This window comes from Stegastes partitus, unplaced genomic scaffold (genome assembly GCF_000690725.1).
Source record: "Stegastes partitus isolate 25-593 unplaced genomic scaffold, Stegastes_partitus-1.0.2 Scaffold2197, whole genome shotgun sequence".
NCBI classification, from domain to species: domain Eukaryota; kingdom Metazoa; phylum Chordata; class Actinopteri; family Pomacentridae; genus Stegastes; species Stegastes partitus.
Genome location: NW_007579928.1, coordinates 310 through 14,889, shown reverse-complemented (window position 1 = coordinate 14,889; position 14,580 = coordinate 310). Strand labels below are relative to the sequence as shown.

At 42.5% G+C, this 14,580-nt stretch overlaps 1 protein-coding gene across 1 annotated transcript; it reads left to right on the top strand.

Moving 5' to 3' along the window:
- Positions 1 to 3,045: 3,045 nt before the first annotated feature.
- On the top strand, positions 3,046 to 13,501 carry LOC103374283 (acetylcholinesterase collagenic tail peptide-like). Its single transcript, XM_008304350.1, has 17 exons — positions 3,046 to 3,216; positions 3,731 to 3,840; positions 4,124 to 4,231; positions 5,031 to 5,075; positions 5,216 to 5,242; positions 6,111 to 6,182; positions 6,466 to 6,528; positions 6,615 to 6,641; positions 6,727 to 6,771; positions 6,852 to 6,887; positions 6,991 to 7,071; positions 8,092 to 8,188; positions 8,759 to 8,889; positions 10,671 to 10,790; positions 11,128 to 11,269; positions 11,375 to 11,477; positions 11,579 to 13,501. The coding sequence occupies exons 1-17, from the start codon at positions 3,120 to 3,122 to the stop codon at positions 11,646 to 11,648; spliced, it is 1,374 nt and encodes a 457-aa protein (XP_008302572.1). The 5' UTR covers positions 3,046 to 3,119; the 3' UTR covers positions 11,649 to 13,501.
- The last annotated feature ends 1,079 nt before the right edge of the window (positions 13,502 to 14,580 follow it).

Below are 14,580 nucleotides of genomic sequence, written 5' to 3'. Positions count from 1 at the left end.
GGGTGAGGACAATCTGCGGGTGAGGACAGTCTGCGGGTGAGGACAGTCTGCGGGGGGGACAGTCTGGGGGTGAGGACAGTCTGCGGGTGAGGACAGTCTGGGGGTGGGGACAGTCTGCGGGGGTGAGGACAGTCTGCGGGTGTTTTTTTTTTTACATGGATGTAAAACTGTGAACAAAAAAAAATCCTTCCATCTGAGAATCACAGACTTTGTTTGAAAGAAAAGAAGTGTTTGAAATTTTCAGTTAACCAACCAGTCGATCAGCTAATGTTAAGATCAACTCCATCATAATAAATCCAAGCATAAATGCCAATAATTGGAAAATCAAATGTCATTATCAGCCCATCAGCTATAAAACAAACAACAAACAGCTGCGTTCTGTGTCCTTTGCTAGTTTGCATACGTACATCCACACATTTACACCTTCTAATTTCACACCTTGTCAGTGAAACCTATTTTTGATGCCCGACAATCCCTTCATCACGGAGGACAACAGTGTTGCACAAATTTCTTCAGAGACTGCACTTTGCCGGAGGAGTTGCGTTGCTCTTCTCTTTAAAATTCCCAAAGGTGTTCTATTGAATTTATGTCAGGAGACACACTTGGCCCAGTGTAGTTTTCACTTTTTTTTTCCTCTTCAGAAACTCTTGTGTGGTTTTGGCAGCGTACTTTGGATCGTTACAGAGCAGGAATATTCCTCTTCTGCCAAGTTTCTGCAGGCTGGGAGTCATCTTGTCAGACAGTATTTTGGTATATCTACAGGCATTCGTGGTGCGTCTATAAATATCGTCTGTATTTTATCATACAGCCCCATTTTATCACACTCCACTGCCTCACTGTCAGGACTGTGCATTTGCTTTGGGAGTCTTGGCCTGGTTCACATCAGCTTGACTTTATCTGAGCCAAAAAAACGAGAATTTCTTGGTCTCATGTGATCAAAGAATGTGCTCCCAATATTCACCAGGCTTTATTTCACATTATTTATTAAAGTTTTATCTGGCTTTTTTTATTTTTTTGCCAAAGAGAGAGCAACAGCTTTTTCTTGGACGCCTTCCATAAAGGTCGATGCTTTGCTCTGAGTTGTCACAGATATCCTGATTTCCATTGTGCCAGTTCTGATGCACTTGCACAACTATTTTTTCGAGGCTGATTGTGCAATTAGTGCACCGCCCATGGCCCTGTTTTATCACCACTGTAGCTCTTATTAGTGGTGCTTTGGCTTACTTTTATCCTCCTGCTTCAACAGATTTTTAGTTGATCACTGATCTTCCTTCTTCTTTCTGTCTTCCACCTCACAATCAGATTTCTCATTTGCTCTGGAAATTCTTTTCCATGTGGAGCCATGATGTAGACACACAAATGGACACGGCCCATACGGTGAAAACTGAGAAAGTTCTCGTGTTTGCAGGGCGTTTTATAACCATGTCCATGCAGTGAGGCTGACTGGCAATTAAAGGTGCACTCAGTTTATTTTCAGGGTGACAGGATTTCTTACATGTGTCAATAATCAGAAGCGTATTTCTTTTTCCAGTTTCTACTTTGGAGTCTGTATTTCCAATATAGTCTTTTTAAAGAATTTCTTTTTGATTGTTCATGAGAAGAAGCACCGTACTGTTCAATTTAGAAAGAATGTATTTATTGAGAGGTGATTACATTTTGAAACATTTGACACTGAAGTGATATTAAACAGGGTTGTACTCACTTCATGTCCCCTAAATCAACCAAAATATTTAAGCTCTAGCAGCATGATTGTTATACAGTTACTTCTTAATATTTTTATTAGGAAACAAGCAAAAAAAGTCCAGTACATATACAACAAATTGTGCAAATCGGGGCGTCCTTGATTTTTCCTTATAACAAAACAGACATACAAACCCGCCCTCCCTCCCAGCCCTGAGGTGTATTGCCCCATGACACTCCATGTTAGCGCTGTATGAGTGACCAATAGTCTACTTTCCCTTTAAAAAGGTGATCATTGGCCCCCCAGATCTTATATTCCTCCAATCTGTCTATCAAGACATATGTGATTTCCTCTAGGTGGAGGGTGTCTGTTAGTTGTCCAGTGGCTGAAAGACGGAAGTTCTGCCCCCTTCCAATGCTGCAGAATCAGTTTCTTTGCACAAACAATTGCAAAAGAGAGTAAACAATGTTTCTGAGATGCCAAATAAGATTATCACCGGATCGAGTTTCGTTTGCATCTTCAGGACCTTTGTCAAAAAAGAGAAGATCTCCAACCTTGTAATGTTGGACACAAAACAAAGCTGTGCAATAAGTCTGCTTCTGCATAGTTGCATTTATAGTATATTTCTAATTTGCACATGTACATATAACAATGTGCACCCTGTAATTTCACACCAAGGACAGATAAATTCTAACAGCTCCAACAACAAGTGCAGTGTCTACATATATTTTATGCAGTGAAAGCTAAGTGTCGTTGAATTAATTTCTGTCAAGCTACATGACTCACTTACTTACAGTTGTGAGTGATGCATTTTTTTTATGCAAACATAATGGACTAGAGACATCATTTTTCACTCCAGTGCTGTTGACAAGTGATGTCTGTATATCCAGGATTTTATTTTTTTTTAACAGCTCTCTCAGGAGCCTCCATGAAAATGAAGACGTTTAATTTTGTGCCAAGGTAAAAAATCAATATGGAAACCAGGATGTACAGTGTAGTGCATAAAAGAGATGCACTCATCAATAAAGGCTGAAATCTGATGCAGTTAAGAAAAGTTGTCACAGGATGCACAAATGCACTTTAACCCCTTCGCGCAGAATCCTATTGCAGGAACTGTGAGCTCGTCCCTGATATGTATCCCCGGAGGACTGTAAAAAACAAAAGGCACCCCCCTACAGTAGTAGAGATCTAATATTGGCACTAGAAGCAGCTGGCGGGCTGTCTCCTGTAATTTTAGCGCACACTGATGCGGAGGAAAGATTTAATGGGCATTGGTCAGCGTACCCTCTTCTGAGGGCGTAAAGGAGACAGAGCCGAGCGAGCGGAGAGGGAGGGGAGCAGAGGGAGAGGACGGTGAGGAGAGAGGGAGAGGAAAAAGGCAGCGGGTGAGGGCTGCTGTGGCTCAGAAATAAAGTCAGGCAACTACAACTGGAGCAGCATGACTCTCTTAACACTTGGACTGTATCTGCCACTGTGGTTTTCCTATGGCCTGGCTCAGTCCTCCTTTCTGGACAGCTTTGTTTCATTCCCTGCCGGTAGGAATATTGTGATCCTGAGCTTGCATGTGTTTAATGTGTGTGTGTGTAGGTGGGTGTACTGTACTGTACATGTGCATTGACAGGTGCTGAGGGGCTGTGAGAGCATGGATTCTAAATGCCTACTTTTGAGCTTCATGTTGTCTTCGTACAGTGTTTTTATTTTCTTGGTGCCCATGAGGTAGACTGGAAATGCCTCTATAAATAGCAAGACCAGTCCTTCAGCGAGAGGCACAGACACTTCATATCTGCTCTAGGAATTCTGCTGGATGGGTGTCATGATTTGATATTTTGCACCTGTTTCCCTGTTGCTTAAGCTGCATCTTGTAAACCTCCCTGATTTGTCCAGTCTTTACTACATGTAACGGATTTGTTGTCACACAGATGCATGAATTAACCATTTCTATTCTCACGTTGATGATGAGGTCAGGATTCAACAGCACACAAACGTGACCTCGTCTTCTGTTTTAACTCCTTGCTGTAATTTGTGACTGCATGCGTACCTCCACGACAGCTCTCAGATCCCAGGAGCAGCAAAAGAGATTCAACCCATGCTGTTTACTGAGTCCGCCTCCACCCCCACTGTTTCCTCCACCTCCTTCGCTTTGGCGCCGCCACGCTCATGTGAGTCAAAGTCATGTGACTTTCTATTGTGGAGTATCACACTGTTGATATGTCCTTGGGTTATGTCCAAATAGGCCTACACTTCACTGTCTTGTGACCCCCGAATGAGGTTACCGACGGTCGCAGGAAGAACCAGGTTGTGAATTGTTCTGTCGAAATTGGGATGATTTTCAGACTTCTTTGACAAACTTTGCCAGAACGGTAAAAGTCAGCTTTGCTTTTTCACCCAGGTTGTCAGAAGTGTAAAAAAATACAGTATTTTATTTTTATTTTTGTTTTATAGCATGAAGGCGTTTCGCATCATGGTGGTGAGTCTGAGTCGGGCAATGAGGGCAAAGGTTCTGCCTGCGTCCGAGGTCCCGCTGGTCCTGCTGGTCCTCCTGGACCTCAGGTAGGACACCAGGTTCTCCTCAAACATCATGCTCTTCCTATCTACTGTAGGTTTGGTATTCAGTTCCAACAGATCCTCCACAATTTGACTTCCAGATCCAGATCCAGTATCAGTTCCAATCCCAGGCAGTCTGTTTCACGTTGGGATCTCCGTAGATTTAGGATGTTAAGAATTAGTACTCCAACAACATGTTACCCCCATCATCCTCTCCAACTTGATAGTTCCTGCGGAGCAAGAGATGGGGATTTCTCTGGCCCATGCAACACAGCAGCCCATTAACGCTCCACATTTAGCTGGGACACAAATAGCCTTTTTCCACTGCCTGCCAGTGTGCCACACATCATTCTCAGAAACTGTCCGAAGAGCTGTCTGCTTGGAAAGGCGTACTGTGTCGCGTAAATTCCAGGGATTACCAACACACGCATGTGTCCATGTGTTTGTGTTCGCTGTTGATGAAAGACATAAAGACGTTTGGGTCCAATTGGTGCTTCTAATCCAATGTTTCATTAGCAAAAAGCAGATTTTACAAATCACTGTTAAAGCTTTCGTTGCTCATCTTGGGCTGCACCAGCTGGACTGCAGCAGCATCTCAACGTTAAATGAAAAGACACCCACAGGGCACTCTTTAAATCAATCGGGGGCCTCTCAGCCTTTAGCTAATTGAAACTGCATCTGTGGGCTCCCAGAAGCAGTCGTGACTTTGCAGTGGGATGTTGTGGACAATAAAACTAATTTAGATGGTTATCTGTGTGATTTATGAGCATTTACGATATATTTAATTCTTTTTTATGTTTATTAGGGTCCACCTGGATTACCTGGGATAGCAGGACTTAAAGGAGAAAAGGTAAGCGGCTTAGTCTCATCTGATTCTGTTCATTATTTTTATAGTGCAAATTGACCTGTTGCACACGAGTGAGAAATGCTTTCTGGAAAGTGTATTAAGCAGCCGCTGTCCTTGTCCCCTCCTCCACATCTCGTCGTCAGGGAGAAATCGGAAGACCTGGGCAAAAGGTGAGAGTCTCCATTAATCACTCCATATTCTTTGCTAAGTGGATTTACTCAAAAATGAGATACAGTGCCTCCGCCTGCTCGCGAGCTGTAAGTCAGAGCGCTGCCACTGCCTGCTTGTGTGCATCAAGAAATTGTGTGCAACCTTGACAGGAGACAGAGCAGACACATTGACAGGATGCAAGGGGGGTGCAGGGCTGCTGAGACAGGCTCTTTTTATGGCCAAGGGATGCTGCTGGTCTCCAGTAGCACAGAAAGAGGAGCGTATCGCATCTCTATCCAGCATCAGGCCTTCCCTGCCAGACGGCCCTCCCTCTCCATTAGGAGCACGGCCTTATTGAAAGCTCAGGACACAGTTTTTGATGAGTGCGGGTACAAGAGAAGTGACCTCCTAAATGATCAGCTGCTGTGGTGGGTAAGCAGGAAAAGCAGCCCAGTGGGTGAGCGCCACAAGCCGGTGGCCTGACCGAGCAGCTTTGCAGCACTGCAGTGCAATTTAGCTTAGTGCTTCAGCCAGGTCATTAATCATTTTATTTCCCACAAGCACAGACTCCGGTTCTATATACAGCCCATCATTTAATTAAAGAGAGCAAAGTGACAGCGCTCGTTAAAGCCATTCTCCCCCTACATGTGCAGCAGCGTCTGATAAATACCGTGGCGAGCTGCCTGTCAGCTAATGCAGCAAATACTGCACTTAGATTTCCCTCTCTCTTCTTCTTTTTTTTTAAAGCTGCAAAACAAAACAGCCACAAGAGGCCCTGATTTCATAAGGAGCTAACTGCTCCTTCAGCTGTGGCAGTAATTGTTTTATTGGGTTTTTATGAGGTATTTCTGCGTCTCGGCTCGTGTTAAAATTGATGCCTCCTGTTAGGGTCGGACTGGGCCTCCTGGACTTCCTGGGAAACAGGGATCAGCTGGATGGCCGGGACCAAGTGGGGCCAAAGTGAGTAAGTCAGACCTCATAATGTGGATCATATAAAACGAGGGATCACATGAGACCAGTGTAGAAAAGTGTAGGTATGATTTACAGTCAGTCCTGTACAATGAAATACTGTGTTACATAACAACCCAACAACCTTTTCTATGTGGATGCTTGATTGTAATAAAAATAAGAGCTTTCTAAGTTCAAAATCTGCATTAATGGTTTGCTCCTTGGGTTGGGGGATGTGCTTTAAAAATGTAGCCAATCCGCTCCATCTTAATCCTAATGTTTTAATCTGTGGCAGGGTGAGAAAGGTGACCCGGGGCTGATGGGTTTGCCTGGAGCCAGAGGACCAATTGGGCCAAGGGTAACATCTACTTATTAACTAGACTGATGTGGAATGATGTCACTTTGGCACTTCTGGGTTTCATCTTGTTCCATTTTTCATTCTAGGGATTACCTGGGTATAAAGGGGAGAAGGTATGTGGCCGTTTTAGTAATTGCTATTTAGTACGAAACACAGAGATTAACATCTAAAAATCATCACTGTTTTGTGCTCCGTCAGGGTTCTCGAGGGGACCGCGGCGAGAACGGAGTGAAAGGAGACAAAGTAAGTAGAGTGTGTCAGATGTAGGCTACATATGTTGTGTAAAATCTGAGTTGGTATAATTGACGGCTCTTTATCCACAGGGTGCAATGGGTTTCCCAGGGATGCTTGGACAAAAAGTAAGTAGCACATTTAAATAAGCAAGCAAGCATGCAGGGGTTTTGGCTTCACAATTACACCACTTATCCCCTGAATTTCGAATTGATCAGATTTGTGTTGCAGGGTGAAATGGGTCCAAAAGGAGAACCTGGAATCTCAGGAAACAGAGGACCCACGGGCCGACCAGGAAAGCGAGGCAAGCAGGTGAGCAGTTTGTGGTGCAAGGCGCATGCAAGTGGGCATCTGCTCACAGAAAAACACATTTTTTTGCAAGGATGTTTTAGGGAGAACATACAGGCAAAGTTAAGAACATGCAGTAAAGATCACAGAAGAGGATTTGACAAAGCAGAAAGAAGCATTAAAACTCCATGAGACTCCATTATTTTGTGCTTATGTGTACGTGAGCAAACACGCAAATACGTTTATAAATGTTTTGCAAAGTAAATAATTGTTTTCATTTAAATAGTTCCTCTTATGTGCATCCCAAAAGTTGACCAGTGTTCAAAATGTGACATTGTACACTCAGAACTGATGGTTCAAATTAAGTTAATTATCTTTAAATTTAAAAAAAAAAAAAAAAAGACATTAATTTACATGAAAAAAAGAAAAAAAATATCACGAATCTAACTCGTCTCTCCATTGGAGACAACCCAGTTGCAGAGGTCTCATGCACATTTTTCCTATTGACTGATGAAACTCTAAGCTGGAACAGTATTTTTGCAAAATAGTGTCCAAATCCTGAACTTTGGTTCATCAGAAGTGCTGATGCATGTTATTATACCCCAATTTGTCCCTGCTTTACATTTGGCAATATCAGTTTGGGTTGTGCTGATTGAACCTGCCCCCATAAACTTAAAAAAGTTTCATAGAAGTGACCTCTCTGTCCCTCTTTTTAAATCAGCGCAACATGCAGTCTTTTTATATTTTAAATAAATATGCATGATATGAATAAATATCCATACAACACAAAATGTGCCAACAGTTTATCTCGTCTACTTTGTTTTCTTGCTTACTTATGTGTGTGGATTCATGACTTTTCCATTTGCTTATAGTGCGTATTGAGGTACGATTTCTTCTGTGGGTTATTTGTTTTAGTCTCACCTGTACAATGTGCTTTTATTGTTGTGCTTTGTTTTGTTGTGCAAAATAAAGAGAAAAAACTCTTTAAACATTTCCAAAGGAAATGTTATAAATCTGACCACCTTGTATTTCTTTTGTTTTTAGGGGATGAAAGGAGACCCAGGAAACGTGGGTCCGATGGGACCAGCGGGCCCACAGGGAACTCCAGGTCACCCCGGTCCTCCTGGTTCACCTGCCACAGGTAAAAAAAAACTCCCTGCAGATTCAAAGCCCTCGAGGAGTTTTGAAAAACTGACATGTTGTTCAGTCGGTTCTTTTTCCGTTCTGTGAGAGTGTGTGAAACGCTGTGCACCCACTGAGAGGGGAAGCAAACTTCCCCGTCAGCAAAAGGAAGCACACTTTAGACCGGTGCAAGAGGTAACGCCGGCCGTCGTATTTAGCACCGGAGAAATCTTATCTCCCCACTTGAAACAGGATGCTCTCATCATGACATCATGTGGCTAAAATGGATTCCCAGATGGCCGGTCTCCCTGCACTTTTACAAATATTATGTCACCACGTAATTAAAGTGACATTTGTTGTCTTGATCTGGTTTGTGTGGGAAATAAGCTGATTGTGTTTGCTTCTTGATGGATGAATCAAACGTTTAATGACATATGGTGTTTGTAGCAGCTACTGTAGAATGAACTGGCAACAACTCTTCACCTTCAGCTCCGTAAACCTGCTTTATTCTGTTACCCTCCTCTATATGTGCAGCCTCGGCTTGACTCTGTGTCTTTTTATGTTTGTTTTCTTCTCTGTATGCGTGTAGGCGTCTACATGGTTGGAACGAAGGGAGCACGTGGTCCACCGGGACCTCCTGGAAAGTGTAGCTGCAGCTCTCTCAGCGGTTCTCCCTTTGATGATTACACCTCCACAGGAAACTATCCCAAAGTACCGGCGGTGAGGAATGACTCGTCTTGTATTTTCGCCAAGTGCTTGCAAAAAATCGGTGGCTTCTTGGGTTTTTTGATGTAGAACTTTGTATTGTTTTAACCTTACTTTTATATATTAGTCAGGTAAATGTGTTTAATAAATAATATTGTACAGTCTTAACTTTAGTATTTAACCTTCTTTGATAAATAATACTGAAGAGTCTTAACCTAATATTTAAATTAGTCAGGTCAATTTATATATTAAATAAAACTGTATAGTCTTCACCATAATATTTATATTAGTCGGGTAAATATAGACGATATATAACATTGTGGGGTCCGAGCTTTCATTTTTGAATTAGTCAGGTAAATGTGTATCATGAATAACATTGTAGGGTCCTCACCCCACGACTTATATTAGAAAGTTAAATGTTTAAGCTCAATAATATTGCAGGTTCTTAGCTTTAGTTTTTATATTGGTCAGGTAAATGTGTATCATGAATAACATTGTAGGGTCCTCACCCCACGACTTATATTAGAAAGTTAAATGTTTAAGCTCAATAATATTGCAGGTTCTTAGCTTTAGTTTTTATATTGGTCAGGTAAATGTGTATCAAAAATCATTGTAAGATCTTAGCATTAATATTTAAATTAGTTAGGTCCATTTAAATTATATTGTAGGGTGTTAACCTTCGTATTTAAACCTTTTAGCCAAATTTGTATTATATATATCGTTAGCCTCATAGCATACTTGCCTAAGTCATATTTTCATGTTTTTGCGAAACAAGAAAAAACACAATTTTTAGAAATTACATTGGTATTTAGAATTGATTTTTTAACAGTACATTCAACCAGATGTGTGAACAAATATGCAAAAAGAAATAGACCCATTATCAATTGTCTAACAAATAAAAAATGACTTAGGCAGATAGTGTTTTTGGATTCTAATAGGTGCTGTGATTGGCCAATGACATAGGTAGAAAGACAGGATGATGCAGAAGTGATAGGAGAGTTAAGTTAAGCAAATATCTCAATTTGGCCAAAAAATGACTTAGGCAATTATGCTATGAGGCTAACGATACTATTGTAGGGTCCTAACCTTAATTTTAGTTAGTCAATTAAATGTACAATAAATAATTTTGTAGAGTTGCTACACACATTTGTATTGTATGTATTTGTTTATTTGTTTTGCTTTATTATAGGGGCCTAACTTTAATATTTAAATGAGCCAGGCACATTTAAATAACAAACAGCATTGCAGGATCTTACCATGTATATGTAAATTGGTTGGGTAAATTTGTATTACAAATAATACTGTAGGATCTTAACCCTAATATTTGAACTTGGCGGGTAAATGTGTTGCATTATTCTTGTTTCTCTACTGGAAACCATTATGACTCAGTGTCTATTGTTTTAAATGTACTATATTAATAATGACTTGTTACAGTCAGATGCTTACATTACATAACATGACACATCACTGCAAAACACAGATCTAACTGTTCTCCATCAGAGACGTTTATTGTCTGATATCATGCAGACTTACAGCTGTTTTTACTTGTGATCTTTTAGAAACCCTCGCCTTATTGCATTTTAATTGCGATATTATAAATAAATAAGTGCTGGGTGATCAAAGCGCAGCTACTGGGGAGATGGATGCTGCTTCTGAGACAAACGCCGTCAGCTGGGAAATTAAATTTTGACGTTCAGCGCTTCAGAATTGCCCTCCGACAGGACTAAACTTTATAATTCAAAATGCGCTAAATATTGAAAACATGTCAGTAAATTCTCTTCTTGCCTCTGACTTAGATCTTTGTGGTGAGCAATGAGGAAGAACTGGAGCGCCTTCGCACAGACAATGCTCTCGCATTCCGAAAAGACCAGAGATCTCTCTATTTCAAAGACATCGACGGCTGGCTGCCAATCCAGGTATCACTGCATGCAACGACACTGTAGCACAGGGGTCTTGAACTGCGGTCCTCGAGGGCCGCAATCCTGCAAGTTTTAGATGTTTCCTTCTTCCAACACACCTGATTCAAATGATCAGCTCATCATCAAGCTCTGCAGAAGCCTGATAACGATTCTGATCATTTGAATCAGGTGTGTTGGAAGAAGGAAACATCTAAAACTTGCAGGATTGCGGCCCTCAAGGACTGGAGTTCGAGACCCCTGCTGTAGCATATCTTCTGTTCTTTTCTTTCAAATACACATTCTGACTTTCAAACTGGTTTTCCTCCTTACTCAAGTGTGTCAACCTCTGTTTAAGACTTTTCCATTCCAGCTGACACCCTTCCAGTCCATGGAAAATGCGCCTGATGATGAGGGTTACTGTGGTGACGGGATAGTGCAGATCACCAACGGGGAGGAGTGCGATGACAGGAACAGAGTTGTCACCGACGGCTGTGTCAGTAAGTCACGTATCTGTGTTTGATGCTCTTTAATAGCCACTCGGTCGTACTTTGCTGTGCACATATAACATGAGCCCACATCCCTGCTGTCTCCCCTTACCACAGAGTGTAAACACGCCTACTGTGGAGACGGATACCGCTATGAAGGGGCTGAGGAGTGTGATGGAAAAGACTTTGGATACCAGACATGTAACTCATATCTTCCAGGGTAAGCACAGTAAATACCAACAGCGTATGTGGACACAGTCTTGTGCTGCAGCATGGACGGATAGAGACGTAAAAACTGACCGAATGTTGTCTCTCCTGCAGGTCATACGGTCACCTCAAGTGCACCCCGCGCTGCGTCATCGACTCCACAAACTGCAAATACTTCACTTGAGGAGCAGTCTGGACCGCGCAGCAGGATCCTCTGCGTGTCGTTCGCTTGACACGCAACGGGAATATTTTTCACGCAAATAAAGAAACAACAAGCAAGAGACTGTGACGGAGGAGGCAGCCGATGATTCTACAACGACAAAAAAAAAGCGAGAACAGAACTTATTACAAACAAAACAAACATATAACTCATTTGTGTTGCTGCTGAGATGCCACGTAGCTCCCGGAGTTACAGAGTCAGTCAGTGAAGGTGAGAATCCACACCTGCACTCTGTCTTAACAAAGCCGGATTTTCCCAAACTGGCCTCCTCGCCAAATGCCCCGACTGGACCGGAACCAGCCTCTTGAATGCAACAGTTGTGTGACAGCCATGCGAGAGACTTAATTAAGTGGGAGATGTTGCAGAGGAACAGTAGCTGGGGCATATTAACGTTTGACCCAGTTACTGTTGGGGAAAAGAGAGGCAGTGGGACATCCAGAGCCGTGGCCACAGGTATTGCTGCTGCAGTGTGAATGACAGTGCATGAGGGGGTGGGATTACTGAGACCACGGCAGCAGCTGTCACTATTCAAGCATGTAACCTATCACTTTACTCATTATTGTCACAACAACTTTCGTACTGTATACTCTCAATATCAAGAAGATGTAAAGGTGCATAGTAAGACATAGTTCAAAGACGGAGTGGTTATAGTGCACTATATGCAGCATACATATGCACTTGTAATATTTGAGTGAGACTGTTAAACCAGGAGGCCACACTTGAAGTCTCCCCCTGCTTCTAAACTTTAGATGATGGTGGTACTGTACTTGACAGGGACATCCAGTCAGGACAAGGTTTCATAAATCCAAACACTTCTCAGGAACTCACAGGTAATGTAGCTCCACGCAGCACCTTTCACACACACACCCCTTACTCTCTTTGTAAATGAAAAGGCAGCGACTGTACTCTTGAGGCGCACCCGAACAAAAGCTTTAACACATCCCGTCCTGTAGAATCCTCCCTGTGCTTCGGTGAGAAAAAGAAATCTACTGTACGCGAAAGGCTTGAAACTGTTATGTTCTTAATTTTCTCACTGCACACGAACGGCTGGACGAGGCTGTAGCTGCTAAGAAGTGGGCTGGGGTGGGGCTGGGGAGGGAGGAGGAATTCAAATTCCAGTCTGTTCTATGGTCATTACTGTATTTACTCTGATACCTCTTTATCCAGTCTTTCTGTCTTACACTATATACAGCAACAGAGAAACTCAAACCGTAAACTTAACAGTGTAGATGTAGTCTGAAAAATGCCGATATAAGCTGACATTTTCCATAAGCTACTGTAATGAGTCGCAGTGCCAAGGGAGACGTTTTTTCTCAGCTACACTAAGATGTATTATAAAGTGATTCTTGTACAAAAGCAATCAAAAGATAAAGACTGTTAATATATTGCGTCCGCATGCTTGTGAAAATCTGCTTATGGGTGTGAAATGCTTCCACTTTGCCAAACATTGTTTTGTAAATCATCATTGCATTCATCAGCATAGCAGGTGTCTTAAGAAACGTCAGTCGGAGTGTAGCCGAGTACTGTGTGTATGACAAACCGTATAGAGATGAACTGTGCCATGCACAAAGCTGGAAACTGTGTTAAATGTCTGTGTCTGTGGTCTGTGCTGCTGTGCTCTCTCTCCTATACCTAGCGCGTATGCACAACGATGCTGGAACATGCATGTGGTACCGTACTGTAAGTAAGGCTTTGTGAAGTGTAGTATGCACTGTGACCGGGGTAGTTAACATTGTGTTTCATTTTTCTGATATGATTTTTACAGTAGTTGTGGACAATTTTAAAAAGAATGAAAATAAATTTTAAAAAAGGAGGAATTTAAAATCATTTACTCTGCAAGTTTAAACGTTGCGCAGCAGCTTTGACCTGTGATTGCAAAAAGCCAATGGACAGTGATGGAGATGTTATTGATGTTCTCTCAGAGCAAAAAAAAACTACAGATATCTATCAGGTGAAGTAAAGATGCTGTCAGCAGCTTCTTTGCAAAGTGCTGCGTGAGACGAGCAGACCACACAGTGAACTCTTGCTGTTTCTCAGACATGGCGATGGGGGGGTTTTTCAGCTTTTCATTGTGTCCTAATGAAGCCCCTCAGAACTGAGTCTGGACCTGGAGATGAGGCTCGGCGATACAGGTTGAGGAACGGGCAGCCAGCCGAGATGTTGGAGGCTGGATGCGACCGGGTAACCGCATTAGCATCTTTTCCTAAATCACATCAGGACAATTTGTCTGCCGAGATGCCCGAGTAAAAGCTTACCTTGGCGTATTTATCCCATCATGTGCATTCCCCTGACCAGGCCAATCAGATTTGTACCACAGATGTCCCACTACAGCACTAAATGTCTGTGCAAATGAAGGGAGGAAGAGAAGGGGGGGCAACCTGATTCTACTGATTCTGTAATGAAAAGATCTGCTGTGTTCACCCAAGAATTCCCCCAAGTGAAGTTTTGGAGTCTGGAAACCTCAAACACTTAATTTAGAACAAGTTTTATATTGACTTTCCGACTCTCAAAGACAGCGATCACGGAGTTCAACTTGTAGGAAACTTGGTCTATTTTGAACTCTCACAGGTATCGAGTTGATGAGGTGAAATCAAATACTTTTTCCAACAAAAGGGGTTATTTTAGTGCAGGTTGGCCGGTGTAGCGTTACAGCTGTGGCACAAGAGGCGATGCGGAGGGAGGCGCAGGGGGCAGGAAGCAGGCAGGGACCCAACTGGTGGCCCCAGCCAAGTGAAAATCCCTGACCTATAGGCAGGAATCACTGGCATGCAGGGTGCTGCGGCGCTGGCAGAGGACACGCCGCCGCACATGCAAAACACTCACTTAACACGGGCAGAAGGGAATGCAGGATATGATTTAAGCTGTTGTTTTGACCAACTACAACACCTGTAAGTTA